This window comes from Ailuropoda melanoleuca, chromosome X (genome assembly GCF_002007445.2).
Source record: "Ailuropoda melanoleuca isolate Jingjing chromosome X, ASM200744v2, whole genome shotgun sequence".
Lineage (NCBI taxonomy): Eukaryota > Metazoa > Chordata > Mammalia > Carnivora > Ursidae > Ailuropoda > Ailuropoda melanoleuca.
The window spans coordinates 77,103,780-77,127,798 of NC_048238.1; the positions used below are offsets into that span (position 1 = coordinate 77,103,780).

At 45.6% G+C, this 24,019-nt stretch overlaps 1 protein-coding gene across 18 annotated transcripts in view; it reads left to right on the plus strand.

The window, feature by feature from the left end:
• Positions 1-24,019, plus strand: part of PAK3 (p21 (RAC1) activated kinase 3) — a 246,667-nt gene that overhangs the window by 65,573 nt on the left and 157,075 nt on the right. For 10 of the 18 annotated variants that reach the window (XM_034648870.1, XM_034648871.1, XM_034648875.1 and 7 more), the window contains one exon: positions 23,253-23,325. The exons of 6 other annotated variants lie outside the window; for them this stretch is intronic. In XM_034648870.1, coding sequence (XP_034504761.1) covers positions 23,253-23,325 — 73 coding nt within the window. Of the gene's footprint in view, positions 1-14,236; positions 14,309-23,252; positions 23,326-24,019 lie in introns of those variants that run through there. 2 more of the 18 variants (XM_034648878.1, XM_034648872.1) reach the window with 2 other exon arrangements.

Below are 24,019 nucleotides of genomic sequence, written 5' to 3' on the forward strand. Positions count from 1 at the left end.
CCTAGTTCAAGGCTTTCCTGTTCCGTCACCCTTCACTCCTTACCTCTCTGGCATGCAAACGAGCTAGCGGCAAAGCAGGCAAGAGTCTCTGAGCAAGAAATGACCTTGGTCATCTTGCAATGGAGTCACGAACGACAGGGAGACCAGAAAACCCAGCAAAGTGGTGGAAGGGAACAGCTTTCAAAGTCCCATACAAAATTTTTAGAACTTTACGTAGTCAGAAATTACACGTGTTATGCATGCTCAGTGCCATCAGTGAAATAATGGACAGCCACACAGAGGAGAGTGAATAGTATGCCCCTCTCTCTTCTCCCTCCCTGCGGAGTAGGCGGCAGTAACAGCCTGGGTCCAGATCCTCCCACAGCCTTCCTGTGCACACGCAAATACGAGCCGGCATGGAGCCTGTCAGTTGGAGATTGTGCCGTTTGTGTATCCTGAGATACACATTTCTCTGCAGCTTGGCCTTTGCTCTTAAGAATACATCACAGAGCTCACAGCACATTCATAGTAATAGACCTGGCTCATTTCTTCCAAGTGGCTGCATAATAGTCCCTACTATGAATACACCAGGATTTATTCAGCCATTCACCTATTGATAAGTGCTCGGGTGGTGTAGAACTTTGTGGTTATTCCCCCGACGAAGGGCAGCATCCTCATTAATCTGTGCATATTTACCAGTGTGCTTGGCTCATATTCATAAATAGCATTTTGATTCTCTCATTTTATTATCGAAAAGTGTATTGTTCATCTGTGAAGCAGATTTTATTTGCCTTCTCAATAGTTAACGTATTGCCCCACAGTAAAGGGTGTGAATTGAAAGAGACTTGTAAGGAGCAGGCATCTGAAGATAGGATCTTCTCTTCCGTGGGACCCCAGACAGGGATGGTTTTGTTTTAAAAAAACTCCTGGCTCGGGGCGCCTGGGTGGCACAGCGGTTAAGCATCTGCCTTCGGCTCAGGGCATGATCCCGGCGTTGCAGGATCGAGCCCCACATCAGGCTCCTCTGCTATGAGCCTGCTTCTTCCTCTCCCACTCCCCCTGCTTGTGTTCCCTCTCACACTGGCTGTCTCCATCTCTGTCGAATAAATAAATAAAATCTTAAAAAAATAAAAAATAAAAAACTCCTGGCTCATCAGGGAAATTCAAATCAAAACCACACTAAGATACCACCTTACGCCAGGTAGAATGGCAAAAATCAGCAATTGCTGGAGAGGATGTGGAGAAAGGGGATCCCTCCTACATTGTTGGTGGGAATGCAGGTTGGTGCAGCCACTCTGGAAAACAGTGTGGAGGTCCCTTAAAAAGTTAAAAATTGAGCTACCCTATGACCCAGCCATTGCACTACTGGGTATTTACCCCAAAGATACAGACATAGTGAAGAGAAGGGCCATATGCACCCCAATGTTCATAGCAGCATTGTCCACAATAGCTAAATCGTGGAAGGAGCCGAGATGCCCTTCAACAGATGACTGGATTAAGAAGCTGTGGTCCATATATACAATGGAATATTACTCAGCTATCAGAAAGAACGAATTCTCAACATTTGCTGCAACATGGACGGCACTGGAGGAGATAATGCTAAGTGAAATAAGTCAAGCAGAGAAAGACAATTATCATATGATTTCTCTCATCTATGGAACATAAGAACTAGGATGATCGGTAGGGGAAGAAAGTGATAAAGAAAGGGGGGTAATCAGAAGGGGGAGTGAAGCATGGGAGACTATGGACTATGAGAAACAAACTGAGGGCTTTAGAGGGGAGGGGGATGGGGGAATGGGATAGACTGGTGATGGGTAGTAAGGAGGGCACATATTGCATGGTGCACTGGGTGCTATACACAACTAATGAATCATCGAACCTTGCATCGGAAACCAGGGATGTACTGTATGGTGACTAACATAATGTAATAAAAAAAAAAACATAAAAAAAAAACTCCTGGCTGGGCCCATACCATTTTCAAGGCATATAAGTTCTGTATCAAAATTCTTTGGCAGGTATATGCTACTTGATGCTTTTTAAAGCAGTTTATTTAATTCCACCCTTCCAGCAGCCTTGTATGGCAGGCACCACTCTCCTCATTTGTCAATAGAGAGAATTAGGTCTAGAGAAGTAAGTGACTTGTCTAAAGTCACACAGATAACTGGCAACAGGGTTAAGCCTTGAATTTGGGAATCCCCATCCAGTGTTCATTGCACTTGGGGATGACGGTGTATAACGCGAGATCTTAATTCCATTTCTCATTAGGCCTCTGCTTGAGTTTTATTTAGCCCAACCCAATTTTGCTTTTACCCTAGGCATAGAGACCTGTGCTTCTTCCCGTGGCTGATTTAACACTGACTGAGCCCTAGTAATGTGCTAGGTGCTCTCGAGACCATTGAATTAAATCTGGTTGCTGCCCTGTGGCTCCCAATCTCCGTTTGTTGGAGTCCAATCTAAAATAGTTACTGCGCGGCACAGACAGTACAGGCTTATGAGAACATTTCTCCTCTCTAAGCTTGTTTCTTGCCATTTTTCCATAGGACCCCCAAGGGAATTTCTTATTGTCAGGAATATCCAGTAACTGGTCTTTGAGTAGTCCTGAAAAATGGCTCCTTATTTTGCCCAACTTGCTCTCTTAAAGATGAATGTGTCAGTTTGTGTTCTTTTCCAGCATAACAAATAGAGGCCAGTTTTCTCTTTTGACGAGTCAGAAGTGCAGCTCATGGTTTGAGGCACAGAATGGTTTGAGGCACGTTGGAATGGTCTCTCCGGCGCCACAATTTTCCTTAGCAGCTGAAATGCCCTTTTCAGAGATGTGACCCCTTGAATTCTTCCTTTTTTTTAAATAATTTTTTATTATGTTATGTTAGTCACCATATAGTATATTNTATGTTATGTTAGTCACCATATAGTATATTCTTAGTTTTTGATGTAGTGTTCCATGATTCATTACTTGCGTATAACACCCAGTGCTCCATGCAATACATGCCCTCCTTACTACCCATCACTGGCCTATCCCAGTCCCCCACCCCCCCTCCCCTCTGAAGCCCTCAATTTGTTTCCCAGAGTCCATAGTCTCTCATGCTTCATTCCCCCTTCTGTTTACCCCCCCTTTCTTTATCCATTTCTTCCCCTACCGATCACCATAGTTCTTATGTTCCATAGATGAGAGAAACCATATGATAATTGTCTTTCTCTGCTTGACTTATTTCACTTAGCATTATCTCTTCCAGTCCAGGCCATATGCACCCCAATGTTCATAGCAGCATTGTCCACAATAGCTAAATTGTGGAAGGAGCCGAGATGCCCTTCAACAGATGACTGGATTAAGATGTGGTCCATATATACACTGGAATATTACTCAGCCATCAGAAAGAATGATTACCCCTCGAATCCTTCCTGACCATCACATCCTGTCAGTTATGCTATATTGACCACACTCTGTATGTTCTTTGGAATGTTTTGAACATCTATTCCTTTTTTAACCATTCCCACTGCCAATGGCCTTGTCACCTTAAATAGTTACAACAAGGTCCCAGCAGATCCCCCTATTTAGTATCGTCTCTACTAGTTTACCTAAAATTCTATTGGCATTATTCTATTTCTGAAACCCCGTTTTGAGCTTGTCAGACCCCTGGTCAAAAATGATAGCTGGCTTTCCGTTTCTTGGAGATGTACTTTTTACAGTCAGTTTGTTTGTTTATTGGTTTTTTTGTGTGTTCTTTGTTTTCCAGGTAGCTGGGGGGTGCCTTTTTCAAGCAAAATATAAGGTAGTTAAAACCCCAAAACGAAAAACAGATAGCAGTAGACAAGCATATCTACATTTAAGAAAATGTAGCTGCCCTCGGTAGGGCGCCTGAGTGGAACAGTCTATTAAGGCCCATCTCTTGATTTTGGTCTGTATGTGTGTGTTTGCACATGATCTCAGGGTCCGGGGATGGAGCCCTGTGTCAGGCTCAGTAGAGAATCTGCTTGAGGATTCTCTCTTTCTCCCTCTCTCTCTGCCCCTCCCCGCCATGCTCGCACACACACTGTCTCTTGAAAATCTATCAATCAATCAATCTTTTAAAAAATGTAGCTATGCTGCAGTTGAACTGAGGAAGGATGACCCAGAGCCTCCCTTCTTTCAAGGGCCTCAGGACGCACAGCATGAAGACCACTGGCCTGCTTATGAGGTTCATCCCCCTGACCTTGGCATGCAAGACTGCACTAACATGACCCTGACTTGCCTTTCCCATCAGACTTCCAGCTCTTCCCCAACAGAACCCTTTGCTCCAGCAATTTGGTCTGCTCTCTGCCTTGCCTACAACCGGGCATTCCCCACTCTTTACCTTTTGCACACGTGATGCTGCCATGCCTGAAATGCCCACTGCCACTCTCTTCCTGTCTGGATTGCATTCACCCTTTGAGCACCCCCCACCCAGTCCTGTTTACTTCACGAAACCTTCTCTGGCTACCTTGTTTCACAGAGACTCACTTCCTGGGACTAAGATGACTTGATCCTCTGAACAAAAAAATGGAGGCAGAGGTTGTTCAGCTAAAGAAGCCTCATGGTGTGATCATTAAATGTGGGGCCAAAGTTCCCCGATTTTGTGTCCTGGCCCTGCTACTTGTTAGCAGTATGATTCTAGTTAGCATGCCTCAAGTCCCTCGTCTGTAGAGTGAGAACGGTAATCGTACTCATCTCAGGGTTATGTGAAGATTAAATGGTGTTAAGCTCCTAGCACAGTGTTTGGCAGTGATAAATATTAGTCAGTAATTGATAAATATTAGCTGTTAGTAGGCGAGCCCAGACATGAGATGATGAAGGTCTGAGCTAAGACAGAGGCAGTGAGGTAGCTACCGAGGGCAGAATTGTTGGGGGGTTTAAAGGTAGGGAATTGTACAGAGTAAGAGACAAGTACGCACACCCATGGAAGGGGAAGCAGGTTGCTCCGTCACCAAGTGGGGAAAGAATCCAATGAGGTGGTTCCAATCAGCAAGGCTCAATTCTCCTTGGGTTCAGTAATCAAATTTAGCAACCATGAGTACCTTAGCAAAATTCTTTTTCCAGTTAACTAAGAGCTAAAAGGATAGCCATTAGGGATTGGGCCATAAGACAGACTGTGTTGGAGGGGTGAATATAGAGCACGGGGCCCTGTCAGGAAGAGGAGCCTCTGTGGCAACAGGTGGGGGCATTGCGCCAGACAGAACATAAACTGTCTATTAACGTTAGCTGGTATCATTAAGAGTGTATTAGCAGCCTGGGGCAGGGAGAAGGATTGCCAGGATAACTGAATGAAGGTGTGGAAAAGCCTAAAAAGAAACTTTGATAGTTTGCCTACTTAAAAGTGTGTGTGTGTGTGTGTGTGTGTGTGTTCGCATGTGCTAGAGTACAAAGGGAGAGGTCACAAGATCTAAATGAGTTTTGTTACCAGGGATATAATTTGCTGTTTGAATTCTTTCAACGAATAACCATTATTCCAGATAGAAAAGAGGATCACAGATATTACTATTCAGTGAACTCTTTGCAGGCAAGGGCCATTACTCATCTTGCATGCATATCATCAGTCCTTCAATAGTGGTTGTTTCATGTATAGTTATGGAAGGAAAGAAGGAAGGGAGAATTAGGATGATTAAAGCATCTTCCCCAGGGACTCTTGGAGAGAAATAGGAGTTTATGACCTGTTACTTTTATTCTGAAATTGGTGTTTCTTTGGGGATGCATGATACTGAATAGTGAAAATTCAACAAAGGTAGTGGTCCCTGCTTTGGGCTGGAAATGAATAGGAGTTTGGCATGGGAAAGAGTAGAGGCTAGACCTGGATTTATTTTTACCTCCTAGGAGTGAGATGAGGGCAGTATATGGCTCCAATCCATTCATTTTATGTGCCGTCTAATGAGATCCAAGTTTGTTCTTCTGGGTAAAGGCAAGGCAAGGATAAGAGCTAAAAGCCAATTCAGGCATATAAAATCAATAAATATTTATTAAACACCTACTTTGAGCAAAATAAGCAAATGTTGAGTACCTACTCTGTGTAAACACAGCAGAAGTTATGAATGGTTCCTTACCCTAGGGAGCTTACAGTCTAGGTGAGAACTCCAGGCTAATATACCTAAAGCAATAATGAATAATGCAAGGCAGATTAAAATTCAGTCCAGCAAACATTTGTTAAGCACTTGCTATGTGCCATGCATTGTAGATTCAATGATTAATAGTAAGTGCAAACAGGTGATGTCAGCAAGATAGTGGACTCGGAAGCTCCAGGCCTCACAGAAATGTCAAATAAGCACCTAAGGACTGACTAAAAGAACTATAGGAATTCAGAAACCAGTCAGAGATCAATAGCAACCAAGCAGAGGCCCAATCAAGAAAACAAGCTACATTCAAAATTGTAGGAAATTTCGTGACATGAAAATGTCATGGTAGGAAATTTCATTTTACTCACCCTTGCCTCATCCCTCACCCTTACCCCCCAGGGTGATGCAGCATGCTCAGGAGGAATCAGCCCAGTTCCCTCCCTTGGGACAGAAGGAGCAGAAGCCCCCCCCCAAATCCTTACCAGTGTTCACTGAGGAGAAACTTTGTTTAGAAGGGTGACAGGATTGATGTGTGAGAATTACTGGGAATCTGCTGTGAGACCAAAGAGAAGACTGAGAAGATCCAGGAAGCTTTTTTAAGAGAAGGGCTCCTTATTTCAACTCAACAGTTGTTAATATTAGATTGCCATACTCCCCACCAGAATTTTCACATGACACTCAGTTTGAGAGCTAAATTCACTGTACAGTTCATTTGCCTTTGAGATTTTGAGAAGATTAAACTTCCTGGCTATGTTGGCTAAATAAATAGATGGACAGGTGGATGAATGAAGGGATATTGGATATGTGGATAAATCATGGATGAATAGATGTTAGAAATAGAGCTGAAGAGATGGATGGATGGATGGATGGATGGATGGATGGATGAATGAATGGAGAGCTGGACTGAGACAAAAGACAAAAACTCAAGCTGGTCTGCTTATTTCCTGATTGTTTTTGAAGTTCAGGTAGACCTGCCTCAAGACATCATGAAACACTTCCTGGTCATTTCCCACTCTTTCCATTAGGTTTTAAAAGTGCACCAACAGTGGTGCAAATGCTGCATCTTACCTTATTTTCAATACATTTGAATGACATTAATTCTCACTGTGAAAGTTTAAGCTACATTACAAGTCAGTTTGTAGTTAGCTGAATTCTCCATTGTCCTGTAATTTGGGCAACTGGGAAACAACTAACTCCATGGAACCCATCTTCACCTTTGTCCTAACCAGACTGCAAAGTGAACTAGTGATATGGTCAAAGAAATTGTTTGAAATGGCTCATCCATTGGAAACAAGACATTTCACTCATTAACATATACGTGCAACCTAGACAAGTTGATACCTACTGTGAGACAAATACAGAATAAGCTCCTATATTTTGGAGCTCACAGTCTAGTGGGAGAGAAAGATATGTGTAACAGGGAACTGGAATACAGTAAGTGAGTACTAGATTCAAGTAGATAGAAAGGGCTGGAGAAGCCTAGAGTGGGTGATTAACTTCTCTGACTGGGTCAGAGAAGGCTTCTTATAGGAGGGAAGTACTAGGAATCCCTGAGGCCAACCCAAGAAGATTAGGCTTCCTCCCATAGGTAGAGAGAGGGAAAACAATGAAAGGCTTCTCTGAGTAGAGAACAAAGTAGCACAATATATTTTAAGCTTTTCCCGTTGATGCTGGTCCATCATCTTGCTCAGTTACTGTAGTGGCTGCAATTACATTAGTTAGGAAACCGGCAGCAAAACCTTATTCAGTATGTTAACAGAGAAACTCATATATGACTATAGCCCACATTTTTAAAGAACATTATAGTAATGTATTTGTAATATATTTCAATATTGTTGGTTTCCTTGGTAATCCTATATATTTAATTTTATGCATTTAAAAACATTGTTCCTTAGGGGGATCCATAGGTTTCATCAGACTGCCATGGAAGGCTGTGGCACAAAAATTATTAAGAGGCCCAACACCAGATTTGCTATAGTTGATTGTTCTAAAAAGTAAGGAGTAACACATTTCTTTTTGGCCACCATATTGGCGTCTTTCATCCAGAAACTTGCCTAAGCTTGTAAACATTTGAGTCAGTTTTCTTGAAGACCATTAAAACCGGGTTGCATTTGTATAACTATGGGCAGAAAAGGAACATTATGTGAACAACTCTGGTTTTCAGCCAAGCCTGATTTTTTTAGGGCGCCAGACCTCTGGGTACAAGATAATCCATTTATTGCTTGACTTGTAGCCAGTGCTCTTGCTATTGTGGGGACAGTCAGAAATTGAGATTTGGGTGGCTCACAGTATTCCATTTAACCATTCTTCTTCCCTGAATGCCTCTGTGAACAATGTACTCATGTAGATGAAGTGAAGATAGTGGAAAACAAACAGAAGACTTCCCAATGCTGAGCCCAGGCTAGGCAGGTATTCACAGACACGTGTTAGAAAAGAAGGAGGCATGGAGGACATGTACATTTCATGGGGCGGGGTGGGGGGGATACGGAATTTTGCTCCAGTTCCCTTTCTCCTGATTACAAAAATGGAGGGAGAAGGGAGGGGGATTGGCTCAATTGTCAAGGAAATGAAGTGGTTTGGTTCAGCTTCCTGACAGCTCAGGCCCTAATGAGGTAGGTACTTAATGAGCCAGATCTTCTTCCTTATCCTCTTCTTAAAGGGCTCTTCACGGGCTCATTGTCAGTTTCTGTCTCCTGTGCTCATGTACTTGTCTTCCTTTCCCTCATTACTAATGGCCAGGAAGGTACACGGATGCACACACACGTCAGTGAATGACTCACACTGAGAATTTGAGACTTGCTATACATACATGCGTAGTCCCATTGTGATTTGATTTATTATCACCAGATTTAGGTGTGTTGACCCTGAAACACCCCAACTCTACATTGGGAAAGCTCGGTAGAGCCCTTATTCATAGCCTCCCTCTGCACACAAAGGGGCTGTGCATATCCACGGTCTTCGTGGCCACAGCCCTCTACACATGCATGTCGCATGGACTGGGAAGAGTCCGCTCTTTATACCCATCACCTGCTTCTGGAAGAGGTGATACTTGTTCAGGCACACATGTCTGTGGGGCGTGCACATCCCCAAATGTACTGTAGCCTTTCTTTCCCTCCTCCTCTCCCCAGACCAGTGGACACTAACACACACACAGGCATTCATGACACACAGGCCTAGGGGTTGGTGTGGAGGACCCTTACCTCACAGGCAGTGCAGGGGATCTGCACAGGCCCTCACTGGCCTGCATTCACCTTTCTGTTTCTAGTCTGACACAATGAAAAGGAATTCACCCTGGTTTGTTCTCTAATATTTTAGAGACCCCTGAGCTGGCAGAGGAAGAAGTTAGGTGAATCCCCTTTGTAAGACTTTTCTCAGCACGTGGGAATGCAACTCCCTTGGCTAAGCTATCTAGCTAAATAGTTACAGGATACGCTGGGATGTCTGCCACCCACGCCTTTTGAAGAAGATTCCCCGACACCAAATTAGCCATTTGAAAATTGAGCGTAAGTGATTCCCATTTGGCTAATTGCTTTTAGGGAGTCTGTCAAAACCCCTCACTTGCTCCAGCCCACACTCAGTTAGAAATTCCAAAATAGCACTGTGGTTGGGGCAGTGGCTGGGGAGCAGATACAGTCGCTAGGAGGGAGACAGCTTGGCGTGGTAGCTTGGGCCCCGTGGGAACTCCTGGGGGGGGGGGATGACGGGGCTCCCCAAGCAGGCAGCGAAGAGAACCTGACCTGATGTTGCCAACCACTTGGTTTGAACACAAGCTGAGCACTGAGAAAGCTAGGACTTGGTGTCCAGGGGAGAAGGCGAAGCCTCAGATCTCCATGTACCAACTTGGGCCACGGCTATCAGAACTTACGGGCAGAGGGGCGCCTGGGTGGCACAGCGGTTAAGCGTCTGCCTTCAGCTCAGGGCGTGATCCCAGCGTTGCAGGATCGAGCCCCACATCAGGCTCCTCTGCTATGAACCTGCTTCTTCCTCTCCCACTCCCCCTGCTTGTGTACCCTGTCTCGCTGGCTGTCTCTATCTCTGTCAAATAAAAAAAAAAAAATCTTTAAAAAAAAAAAAAAAAAAAAGAACTTACGGGCAGAGGAAACATTGAAGCAGGCCAGGAGGTGAGTCTCAGATTCACAGCTCTACTCTGGATTTCCAAAACTCGCCTGGATCTTTTTTCTCCGTCCTCTCAAGGGCTGCGCCATGGCTTCATTAGGCTGTGAAACGGTGGAAGAGCGATAAAGCTGCTAGCTGGCATCATATTGTGGTAATTACCTATTGTGATGTAGCAAGTCACCCCAAAACTTGGTGGCTTCACATGACACACATTTATTATCTCCACGTTTCTGTAGGTCAGGAGCCCAGGTGTAATATAGCGGGGCCTCTAACAAGGCTGTAGACAAAGTGTCGGCCAGGGGTGTAGTCATGTCACAGCTCGACTAGGGAAGGGTCCACTTTGAAGCTCGCTCATGTGGTTGTCAGAAGGATTCAGTTCCTTGCAGGTTGTTGTATTGAGGGCCTCATCTCTTTGCTGGCTGCTGGCCAGAGGTTAACCCTCAGTTCCTTGCCATGCAGCCTCTTCAGTGAGGCGGATTACTTCATCAATGTGTCCAAGCCAAAAAGGCAATGGAAAGAGAGTGCCAGCAACATGTACTTAAGTCTTTTGTAACCTAATCACTGAAGTGACATCCCATCACTTTTGCCATATTCTGTCCCTTAGAAGCGAGTCACTAGGTCCAGGGGCGTCTGGGTGGCTCAGTCAGGTAAGCATCTGCCTTCAGCTTAGGTCATGGTCCCGGGGTCCTGGGATTGAGCCCCACATTGGGCTCCCAGTTCAGTGCGGAACCTGCTTCTCCCTCTCTCTCTGCTCCCCTGTGCCTGCAGTCTCTCTCTCATGTTCTCTCTCTCTGGTGCTCTCTCTCTATCTCAAATAAATAAATAAAATCTTTAAAAAAGAAAAAGAAGCAACTTACTAGGTCCAGCCTGTGCTCCATGGCTATGGATACCAAGGGAGGGAGCACCGGGATCCATGTCAGGGCTGTTGAAGAGACATAGTATAATGGAAAGAGCATGATACTGGGAGCCTAGAAAGTTGTCTTCTAATTTTGACTCTGCTATTAGTTGTGGAACCTTGAGGAATTTTCCTGACTTTCTCTTTCCTTCCTATAGGATGGGGTCTAAAAATACCTGCTATAATGATGAAACAAAGTGAAAGTATAAAAATACTTTGAAGAACTTTTAGTAAATATTATATCCTATATTATGCGTCCATCTCCCTGCATCCTTTCAGGAGAATGTGATGTGATGTTTAAGTCATAGGCTCTGGAGCTGGGTATTTTGGTTCAGTCTGAGCTGTGACATTAACTATGTGACCTTGGTCTACTTATTTAATCGCTCTAAGCATCATTTTGCCCATCTGTAAAATGGGAATGATGGTAATACCTACCTCACAGAGTCGTAAGGAATAGATAAAATAATATTTATAAAACATTTAGCAGCGAGAGAGAGGCAGCGCGTGTGAGCACACAGGCAAAAGAAAGCCTTTGAGAAGAGGGAGAGAAGGCAGAAAGGCCAGAGGAGATTTTTTTAAAAATGACCCTGTGAGCAACTGGAGGTCACCTTCCATAAGCAAGAAACTGGCTAGATGCGTCAATGATCACGTTGTTTCTCCACTTCTACAATGTATAAAATCCAATTTTTATAGAAGCTACTTTGGCTGATCTTTCAGACAACCACTTTTTTTTTTTAAAGATTATTTATTTATTTATTTGACAGAGAGAGACAGCGAGAAGCAGAACACAACAAGAGGAGGGTGTGAGAAAGAAGCAGGCTTCCCGCCGAGCAGGGAGCCTGATGCGGGACTCGGTCCCAGGACCCTGGGATCATGACCTGAGCCGAAGGCAGACACGTCACGGCTGAGCCACCCAGGTGCCCCTCAGACAACCACTTTTTGACTCCACGGATGCTGTTTGTTCAAGTCCTTTGCCCACTTCCCAGGTTAGGGCAAGTAGATTGCAGTGGGGCCAAAGTGTGGGCTTACCGTCACCAGTGATTGATTCCTTTTCCCAGGACAACCTGTATGAGGTGCTGTACTCTTTCGAAATTGTCCTGGAGGGGCACCTGGGTGGCTCAGCTGGTTAAGCGTCTGACTTGATTTCTGCTCAGGTCATGATTTCAGTGTTGTGAGGTCAAGCCCCACATTGGGCTCTGCGTGAGCGTGGCGCCTGCTTGAGATTCTCTCTCCCTGCCCCTCCCCTGCTCACACACACGCTCTCTTTTTTTAAAAAAAGAAGGAAAGAAAAAAGAAATTGACCTTGGCAGCAGTGCCAGGACTTAGAGTGAAGTAGAAAGAACTCTAGGCTACCAGAGCAGAGACCGAGGTTCTAGTTTCTCCTCTGCTGCTGACTAACCATCTGACCTTAGGCAAAGCTGTCCTTCTCTAAGCCTCACTCCCTCATCTTTTCATTGGCAGTGGTGGTATCTGCGTTGCCAACCACACAGCCTTGTTGAGAGGCTCAACTGAGACGTCAGGAGGGCATCCTGACACACAGAGTGCTATGCTAATGTAGGGAATTGTGGTCAGCAAGGGGCAAGGATTTCCATCTCTTGTTTCAGCTTTTGCACTCCACAGCGACTCGCCCAAATCTCTAAGCCTCAGTTTATTCGCCATTAAATAGCCGCTCTGATGCCTAGAGGGCCTTACAAACAGTTGGCTGAATTTTCTCAAGCCACCTGTTGTTCTTTACCATAGGTAGTTGACGCCACACTGGGGACTGAACGGTCCCTGGCATGTGAGTGGGGTGGAGATGGTGTGCTGTGCCAGCAGGCAGAGATTGTGGTCACAGCTGTGAGACATTATTAGCTAGATGTTTTCAGGCTTTCCTAGAGAGAGAGGGAAAAAAATGGAAAGAAAATGCTTTAAAAATAGAATTTTCAATGTGGTGCAACTGTAAGACATTACATTTTAGCCTCCCTCGTTATTACTCTTACTAGGTGTTGGGCACAGCGCTAAGCTCTTTCCATGCAGCATGTCCTTCCGTCTTTACTTCAGGCCTCGGAGGGAAGTATTAGTTGAGGAACAGAAGTCCTGAGAGAGGCTTAAGTAGCTTTCTCAAGACCAAACAACTTGGAACTGGCAGAGGCTCAGTCCCAAGTCATCTTGAGAGGTGAACGAGACCAGCTCTGAGTCACAGCTCAAGAGACTGAAACAGAGTTAAGTAACTCCCCAAAGCCAAAGGGCCGGTCAGTGGAAGAGCCGAGGCTGGAGCCCATGCTTCCTCGCTGCACAGTATGAAACATGCAGCTTGGGCTCCCAGTGTATCACCATCTCCATGAGTTCAGTGATCCGTAGGCAGCCATTCCCTGAACACGTACTCACTGCAGGGTGCTCACTGAAGGAGGTGGCACTGGACATCGACCACAGTCAAGTTTGGTTGAGGCACCAAGAGTTACACAAGGCTAAGCTTGAGTGCCCACGGCCGTGCTGGGTGTGTGTTGAGTAGGTAGGGTAGGCCCGTGAGCCATAGCGGCTTCCTCCCATAGGCCTAAAAGCAAACCATTATATGTTAAGAGTCTACACATGTGGTAGGCTTTTGAAAGTTATTACCAAATATCTTTCCAGAAGGCTTGTCTGGCTCATACCGGCCATGCATGGGTGTCCGTAGGACACTTTTGCCAACATTGAGTCCTCTATTTTAAAAACAAAGACAAAAACAAAAAACTTGTGTTTATTTGATGGGCAAAATTTGTATCCGACCGTTGCTTCATTTTTATGTGTTTTATTACTAAGCAAGGTTGAATCCTTTCCACGTGTTTATTAGCCATTTACAGATCTTCCTCTGAAACTGTATCTTTTGCCCATTTAACCATTACAGTCTTAGTATTTTCTTAACAAAGGTATAAGCTTCTTATATATGAAAGCGATCAACCCCCTGTGATATTTGTGGTGACCGTTTTTGGTTTTTTGTTTTGTTTTGTTTTTTTTAATCTTGTTTATTCCCTGCAAGTGTTTTGAAAATGAGAGGATTTCCACTTGGGGGTTTGGGTTGGTGTGGATGGCTTTTAAAATCTTCCCACATCCCTTGTTTATTGAAAGACTGGTCTTTCCTTGGTATTGTGGCTTTTACCACTCAAGGAAAAGTAGATATTTCAGTTGTGGGCAGAGGTAGAGTGAATATTGTCTTCCTCTTCGTCGTAGAGACTCAGCATCACTGTGGCAAGAAACAAAATGAAGTGCGTCAAGTAGTGGACAGTGCAAGTATTGTGCCTGGTACGTAGTAGGTGCTGAGAAACAAACACTTTGTTGTGTTATTAAAGCAAGTGTGAGGGGTGCCTGGGTGGCGTGGTGGTTAAGCGTCTGCCTTCAGCTCAGGGCGGGATCCCAGCATTATGGGATCGAGCCCCACAGCAGGCTCTTCCGCCGGGAGCCTGCTTCTTCCTCTCCCACTCCCCCTGCTTGTGTTCCCTCTCTCGCTGGCTGTCTCTGTCTCTGTCGAATAAATAAATAAAATCTTTAAAAAAAAAAAAGCAAGTGTGAATCTGCCCCGAGAATCATGTGTTCTACAATTATAACCTCGTATTTCAGCACCCGAGCTAGGAGGCAAACTAACTTCTCTCTTTTTTTTTGTCTCAAACTCTTCTTTACTATTTTAAAAAATTATCTGTTTATATCAGAAACAGGGTATCTATAGGTATTCATAGGTCTTCAGCCTTAATAATCTCCCTTTCAACAAGGGGTTCACAAAGTGCCCTGGGTTTCTTGTGAATATTCTGGAGAGACTTGTAAGACAGTGATTTAAAGTCCAGACTCGGTGACAGAAAGATCTGAATTCGAATCCAAGTTCTGCAACTTACTAGCCCCTTGGCTGTTGGCAAATTATTGGACCTCCCTCTGCCTCCACTTTCATTTCTGGAAGATAAAGATGACAGTTGTACCTGTCTCACAGGGTGGAGGTGGTTCTCAGGATTAAGTGATATAATGCACGCAGAGCAAGAGGTACAGAATAGGTAAGCGCTCGTTGGATGATAGCTATCATTATATCAATGATAATAATGTATGTGTTGGGGGGCAGGAGGCAAGGATAGAAGTAGCCCCAGGTAAAGTAGCATAAAGGACACTGGCGTGCAGTCCAAACATAGATTCAAGTTCAAACTCTTTTATCAACACACTCTTTGACTTTGGAGGAATTCCTTTCCTTCTTTGGGTCTGGTTCTTTGAACGTAAAGTGCCCTGCCATCCTCTGCCTGCTTGGGCTGGGGTACTAGCCCCATCATTGATAGAGCAATGGCCCCAACATGCTAATCTGCTTTGTACTCAAGAATGTTAAAAGGCCTTTCTGAGGTTAAATATATGGGGCTCCAGAAAGAGTAAGCCCTAGGACCAATGATGTGCAAGTTACAAAAAGGTAAGCAGGTTTCAGGCCAATAAAAGAGCTTTCCATAGTACAGTGGTTAAGCACATACAGCCAGGAGCCACATTGCCTGGGTTAGAATCCTGACTCTGCCATATTCTAGCTGTGTGCCTTTGAATATTTTAGCCTCCCCGACACTCAGCCTCCTCCCCTGTAACACAGAGAGAAGAGTAGTACCTACATCATAGGGTTGTTCTAAAGATTAAATCGTTTAATACTTGTGATTTGCTTAGATCAGTATCGGAAATATATGAAGCACAATATAAGTGCTTGTTAAGTAACAAAACTGATAGATTTGAGAGCTCATTAAGAATTAGAGGAAATTGGGGTGCCAGGGTGGCTCAGTTGGTTAAGCATCCGACTCTTGATTTCAGCTCATATCGTGATTTTGGGGTCATGAGATTGAGCCCCACATTGGGCTCCACACTCAGCATGGAGTCCGCTGGAGATTCTTTCTCTCTCCCCCTCCCTCTGCCCCTCCTCCCACTTGTGCGTGCCCTCTCTCTCTCTCTCTCTCTCTCTCTCTCTTAAATAAATAAATAAATAAATCTTACAAATAAAAGAATTAGAGGAAATGCTTTGATGGATAGCGAGTTCCCTGTCACTCCCAGGATGCCAGTAGAGGCTGATGGTATTAAATACACTGAAGCATCAAGAGAGGATTGGATGTGGTGGACTTTACCGTCAGTTTCCGATCAGAAGTTCTGTGACTTGCCTCCTGGGTCACCCAGCTAGTCAGTGGCGAGGAAAGCCTTGGATTAACCCAGGATAAGCCAGAACGTAGGAAGAGTTTTCTTTCTCTTATGCCTCTCTCATTCTCATTTGAGCTTGTGTTTCCTTGGATGACGTTCTTAAATTGATCCACAGAGTTCAGCGGTATGAAGGGCAGGCTTAACCGGCCACCCTTCCCATGTTTACAGAGCAACTGTTACTGTGAAAGCCGGTTTTCCTCTCTGCCACCTGGTAAGAGCCTGGACAGCTGTGACTAACAAGAGGCTTTTGGTGACAGTGTTTCATTAATGTGCTGGATGTCACTTGCCGATTTACAATCCTCTCATTTGTTAGGTTCCTGTTGTTATTCAAGGAGAGGAATCATCACGTCATAAAACCGATGCCCGATCAGCTTGTCAGTTTTATATCTGACCTAGCTGTATCTGCCACTTGGCTTTGGCCTCCTATTTGGGCAGAAAATAGCACCCATTCATCTGCTCCCTACCTCCTGCCACTCACTAAAGACCAGAAGAAGTGTGCCTCTAGCAGAGGTGGCCCAGAGGACCCCGGATTTCCTCAGCTCAGCAGACCAGGCTGATGCTTTCATAGACCATGTAGGCCAAGGGCCCTGGGAGAGCTGGGGCAGCGATGATTTCTCACTTGGAGAACCAGGTTAGACTCAGCCCACATAGATGTGGCTTCCTGCATGATAGGAGGTTGAGTGTCAGTCTCCCCAGCCCTGACCTGGGCCGAAACACAAACCGGGAAGGCAAGGCAAGGTGTGAGCACATAGGTGAATGAATTTCCCTAAAGTAGCTAAAGCAACTAGGCTCGGGGGTTGGGGGGGCGCTGCGGCTAAGAAGGGGTCCTGGGAGGCACACAGTTCCTAGGGTCTTGGCTGAGGCATACGTGCAGACCCTGAGAATCCAGGGTGCTATCCTGCATGTTATGGTAGGGCCGGGCCCCTTAGAGTTCTTAACCACTCCAGGAAAAGTGGGTGTAGGAAAAACTGTCTTCAAGATGCCACCAGAGTGGTGGAGGGTGGAGGTTTGCCTGCACTAGACATTTCAACCTAGGTCTAGAGAGAATGCTACTCAGCCGCCACAAATGGCAGAATGGCCTCAGAATCAGAGCGACCTGAGTTCGAGTCCCTGCTCCGCCAAGTTCCATCAGATGAGTGACTTAACCTCTCCAACCCTCATTTTCTTCTTGGAAATAGGGGTGATAAAAGTCCCTGATTCATTGGGTTGTTCTGAGAATCACATAAGATGGAATATAGGTAAAGCACTTAGCACTCATCTTGGCAAAAACTGATTGCCTAGTGAATGTTAACTATTATAATCATCATCGCCATCATTACGGATCAATTACCAGAAGCAAATAGATATAACTATTTAAAACACACACACACACACACACACACACACACACACAAAACAGACACATGAACAAACCCTCCACATCACTCGGCATCAGGGAAATACTTCCATACACTTTTTAAAAAAAGATTTTATTTATTTGAGAGAGAGAGTGAGCGAGCGAGAGAAAGAGAATGATCGAGTGGAGAGACGGAGGGGGAGCAGCAGGCAGAGGGAGAAGCAGACTCCCTGCTGAGCGGGGAGCCCAATAAAGGGGCTCAACCCCAGGGCCCCGGGATCATGACCTGAGCCGAAGGCAGATGCTTTACTGACTGAGCCACCCAGGCGCCCCTTTCATACACTTTGCAATGCATACTATATTTCACAATAAAACCATTATTAAAAAGAGAAAAAAGAAAAGCAGTGTGACAGGGTGGTTGGGAATACACATGCCCTGGCTCCCCCTCCCAGCGCTATGACCTCTTTCCTGTGAGGGTCTGGGTAAATCATTTAGCCACTTGAGACTCATAGGACCAAACTCAGAGGATATTGTGGGGATTAAATGAGGAAACTCCTCTAAAGTGCTTAGGGCAGTGCCCTGCACAGAACAAACGAGAATTTATTTCTGGTTATTATCCTTATGGATGTTTTTCCCCTCTGCAACTTTCAGCCCCGTTGTGTTCCATGCAATTCTAGTAGCTTTTACTTCCATCATTCCAAGCAGTACCGCAGGCAAGTCTGGAGTGTTACTGGTGTTCTCCCAAGGTGGGTGGATGGGGTTGAGACGGTCAGGCCCTAGGGTATAATCCAGCGGTAGTGGAAAGAAGTCAAGTGTGTTAGGAGCCCAGTCTAGTGGTTTTAAAAGGTTATTGTCTTGGGGAGCCTGGTGGCTCAGTCCGTTAAGCGTCCGACTCTTGATTTCAGCTCAGATCATGATCTCAGGGTTAGGAGATCGAGCCGTACGTCCAGCTCTGTGCTCAGTGGGGCATCTGCTTGAAATTCTGTCTCTCTCTCCCTCTGAACCTCCCCTGCTCACGTTCTCTCTCTCTTAAAATAAATAAATAAGATCTTGGGGGAAAAAAAGGTAATTGTTTTCCAGTGGCCCCATGGCTGAGTCAGTTCCCTGGTGGAGCCTGTACCATGATATGACCCCTTCCTTCCAGCCCCTCCCCGGCCAGTCCGACACGTACACTCATGGCTGACGCATTTGCCACTTTCTTCAAATATTTGCAGAAAGCTTCCCAGAGTAGGAAGCCTCACGGCTGCAGAACATTCCATAAGAAAGATGAAGCAATGGTTTCTATGGCAACGCTTTGGCACTTATTAGCGTTTGCGTAGGCACTGAGGCAAGAGCGGGGGTCCAGACAGGCCCTTGCTGGGAAGGGATGAGGAGAGGCCTGGGGCATACAGAGTTGTTCTCACTTTGCCCTCTTGGATGATAGCCCTCAGGGACAGTTCTGGAGGAATGTTTGGGGCACGGTTTGTCTAGATGCCCCCAAGAGAGTTTGAACTCTCCTCTGGAAGCCTCAGAACCACTCATCTCACCCCATACCCCCTATCTTTGCCACTAGGTCCAGCTTCCCCAAATATCCCTTCCCTGTGCCACTCCTCTGCTGCCCAAAGCCTTTGCTGCTTTTTCCCCCCACGGTCTATAGATCGAGTCAAAATTGTGGCATTTGAGGCCTTCTGCACCCTTCTCTTTCTAGAAGCTCTGGCTGGCCCCCTTGCCCAACCCTTTGTACTGTCTTTTTCAACAAGATTATTCAACCTCATCCTCCCTGCAGTCCCTGTCACACCGAGAGTGTGTCTACTCCCCACCTCGCTCCCATGCAGTTAGTGCTCCTTGCTCAGAGTTCCTGACACCCTCACCCACGCATCTAGGACTTTCCTTTCCTTCAAGACCCATCTCAAACCTCGGTTTCTTCAAGAAACTTTCTCTGATCACCCCAACTCAATGGACTCCCTTTCTTTGAACTCCCATTGCATTACTGCTCAGACCCGTCATGGATTTAAATGCTTAAACACATCCGCCTTTTCAAGTGTTACCACTGCTTAGATCCCTCCGTCCAACTGGACTGAAAGCTCCTCCCTGAAAGGGGATTTTTTTTAAAAGGTTTTATTTATTTATTTGAAAGACAGTGAGCAAGCGAGAGAGAGCACGCATGCAAGAGAGAGCATGTACAGGGGAGGGGGCAGTGAGGGAGGGAGAAGCAGACTTCCCGCTGCTGAGCAGGGAGCCTGATGCTGGACTCGATTCCAGGACTCCTGGGATCACGACCTGAGCCGAAGGCAGACACTTAACCGACTGAGCCCCCCAGGCGCCCCTGAAAGGAGATTTAAAAAAGAATTTCTGTTTTTTTCCCCCATAGCACCTAGTACAGTACCCTGCTCGTAGTTAAGGAATTAATTAGACAATATATGCAAAGGGCTTTGCCCAGTGCCCACTCCAGGATAAGTCCTGAAGAGATGTGTGGTCTTAGTAAAATACCCCTCGAAGAGTTCCCGATGGATGCCCTGGTGCCTGAGTCACCACTTCCACTCAGCACAACCTGAGCTGCCTATGTCACCCCTGGGGCATTCGCTGAGCCTTCAGCTTGGAGCTCTCATGAGCCATGATGTTGGCAGAACTCCTTGAGTGGCCATTGGCCTTATCTTCACCTTCTGCTGCTGCCCACTTACCATTAGAGCTCTAGGGACCAGCTATGTCATTTGCAGGGCCAAGCGAAAAATAGAAATGTGAGGCCTCTGGTTTAAAAATCAAGAGTTTCAAGACAGTGAGAGCAGAGCCTCACTGTGCAGGCAAACCTGTGAATCAGCCCTGCTAGCCATCCCTAGTCCTTTGTGCTGTTCTCCAAGTCTCTGGAACAAGACAGGAAAATCCTTACACGTTGCCAGTCCATATCAAATGGTTCTAGAGTCATGTACTTGAAGCCAGTTCTCCAAAAACAAATTTTTTGAATGTCAAATTACTGAATGGCCAAGTGTCCAAATGACCAATTTGTTATATTTGTGGTAGTTTTTATTTTGTCCCGCCTTGCTCCCTGCCCAGGCCCTGCCCAGACCCCTGACTGTACCTGGGTCCGTGCTTTCAGCTTCATTCTCCCTCGGGTCTTAGGAAACTGGAGTATAAAGGAAAGGGTGCATCTATTTTCTGTATTCTGATTTCTTTTGAATCAGTCATGGTTTCTTTTGAGGCTCAAGTGAACGGCCACTCCACCACCCCACATCCCACTCATAAAACGTTCAAGAAGTAAAAGCTCAAAGTAAAGGATGCTTCAGTGCTTAATGTGAATAAGGTTTCCAAATCAAAAGAATCTCTTGCCCTCATTAAACATTGCAGACTTTTCGCTAGCACTGCCATGTACTCTATCCATTGTGACTACCTACCAATGTACTTTGTGCCTTCTACTTGTCCTTCTGCCTTTTTCTCTTCTTTCTTCTTGCCTTCTGTGGCATTGACTTCATTTTTTTTCACTTTATTTTTCCGCTCTACTAGTTTGGAAGATAATCACTCTTTTTTTTTTTTAATTTTATTTATTTATTCGATAGAGATAGAGACAGCCAGAGAGAGAGGGAACACAAGCAGGGGGAGTGGGAGAGGAAGAAGCAGGCTCATAGCGGAGGAGCCTGATGTGGGGCTCGATCCCGCAACGTGGGGATCACGCCCTGAGCCGAAGGCAGACGCTTAACCGCTGTGCCACCCAGGCGCCCCGATAATCACTTTTTTTTAAAAGATCTTATTTATTTATTTAGGGAGAGTGGGGGGGCGGGGCAGAGGGAGAGAAGCTCTAGCAGACTCTGGGCTGAGCATGGAGCCCAACGTGGGGCTCTATCATGACCCCGAGATCATGACGTGAGCCAAGATCAAGAGTCGGATGTTTAACCGACTGAGCCACCCAGGCACCCCTGGAAGATAAACACTCTTTGTATTCATTTAGTCATTGCCTGAAAATTAGGGCGTGTATCTTTAATGTGTCATAGTTTTTTGATTATATTTTTACGCTGTTCGGGATAACATCGGGATGTTAGAACAGCCTAACTCCTTTTCTTTAAACACAGAATCACTTTATAGTCTGTCTGTGATATGTCCGATATCTGAAGTCTCTGTGGGTCTCTTTGTTGTTTGCTTTTTTTCTAGCAGGTTCGTAGACATGGTACCTTATTTCCATATGTATCTGGTTATCTTCCTATGCCAGTCATTGGACTTGAAAAATTATTTGGAGGAATCATTGGAGGCCCAGGATAAAGTTATCTTTCTTCCGAGAGGGAATTTGTTTGCTTTGGCCAAGATCCTGGGGCACTGCTCGTCTGTGACCATTTAATCTTGAGACTTGAGCCTTCCTGGAAAATAATGAACTCCGGCTGCAAGTCCATGTGGTTCCTAAGTGGTTCACTCTTATCCTGCATGTATACTTATTTGGAGCCCTTGATTTCTTTGGAGGAGAGTTTCCTACCAGATTTCTCACCTTCTCTTGGCTCTGGGCTTTCATTTCTTCTCCCCTTGAAGGCTTGTTCCTCAGGGCTTTCAATATGAAAGTTACAATTTGCTGGCCCTGGAAAATGCCCTTAGGGCAAAAGAAGATTCTTCCCTTCCTAGTCCTATTTCTAGGTTCCCATTATCACTTCAGTTGTGTCCTAAAATACTCACTACCTTGTTAAGTATTCATTGGTTTGAAGAAGGTTTTTAACAACATATCTGTGCAGAGATTTTGGGTGGTTTCAACACCTATAAGACACCAAAGTATATGGCATGCACTTCTGTCGTCATGCTTTGAAGTCGACAGGTGGACTGGGAGGCCAAGGCTATATGTACTTTGTGGATGAGGAAATTTCTTGAATTTACTTGCCCAGAGCCACACAGTGTATTAATGACAGAACTTCAAGGAGAACCTAGGTTTCCACCACGTATCCCTTGCACTCTGCTGTGTCACTGTCACATTACCGAACAGTGGAAGAGTGATATTCCCCAATGTGCTACCCCCTACTTTTGATAAATGCCGGGAGGATGGCCCATGGTGGCTTCTGCTTTTCCTTCAGTGGCTACCCCCAGCAGCATTCCCCAAGGGCGAGACGTGCTTTCTTCATTTAGTCTTTGGTCACCCTGCTTTGTATAGGAAGCCCTAGAAAAAGGGTTGGCAACTCTTCCAAAGCCATGATGTCAAGATTCCTGGCCCTTTCCTTTCCTTCCTGTCCAAGTTCCCCGGTCACACGCTGGCTGTTGCCTTAGAACGAGGGAGACGGGTGTCACAGCGGGGCCTGATCGTTGGCAAATACCTGGGTGCCTTCTTGGCTACTGTGGTGGCCTGACTACCGTTAACCATCACCTCTCATGCTGTAGTAGCAGTCTCTCAGGTGCACCTCTGGGGAATCTATGTACCAGAGTTCTGAAGTGTATTTACACATGCGTGTTAATTTCTCCATCTGTGCTGTCATCTGTGACTAGCAGAAGTTGATCTTGGAATGTGTTTAAGCAGGTTAGTGGAACAAAAACAGCCAGAAAGCCTGCCATTCTGGCGTTGCCCATCTAAGCTGGATCATTGAAATTGTGCCTTTTGTGGGGCCGGGGGAAGGTGGGGAGGCTCGCAGAGGTGACTCGAATGGAGATGGAAGATTCAGGGCTTGGCTTAGGACACAAAGGCTCTCAGTGAGCACAGCCTTTGCGGGGGAAGCCCAGTGTCCGGACACCTCAGCTCCAGGCCTGCCCAGACCTTACCTCCTCTCTTCTCCTCCCCAGGGAAATTGAGTTTCATCTTAGAGCTCAGATGCCACTTGTTCTCCTTCCCAAGGATCCTCAGCTGATGCTACAGGTAAAATCAGGCACAGGTGTCTGGAAAGAGGCCAACAGGGGCAAGCAATGGGAAAAGTGCCCAAAACATATAATGCTTTCCAATATGTTACGGGCAGATACTGCCAGGTTGCCAGGATTATGTTATATTTTTATTTTCAACAGTTATATTTTCTGGCATTTTGAGCACAGTATTGCTATTGATATTTGAGAAGAACTGTGGATGATTTAGCAAACGGTTATGGATTTCTTTTTCATTTAAATAAGAGATTTCACCAAACTTGCTACCCCCCTAAGTGTGATGTGATTGCACTGAATGCCTGATGTTTTCCCAGGATAATGAAAAGGAGGATAATTGGAAAGTTGAGAAAGGAAGATAATTGGAAAGCAGGATGCACTAAACAGAAGTTGGATCGCTTCTGTTAAATGAGGGCTGAGTGTCTTGCCAGTAGTTAGGCCGAGTCACACACCTTCAATTCTAGAGGCTCTGTTGTAATGAGCAGGGTTTATTCTCCTCTAGGAAGTGAAAGTCTCATGATTCTAGACAACTGCCTCCATGGCCGATTTCACTGCATCCCAGCTTCTGTTTCCATGGGACAGAGCTGGTCTAGGCTGATGGGCAGGGGAACGAGTGGAAGGCGATTCTCAGTGGCACCGTGACACTGGTCTGGGGCTCTAATGGGAAGAAACTTTTCAACACTGGTCACCTCCATTTG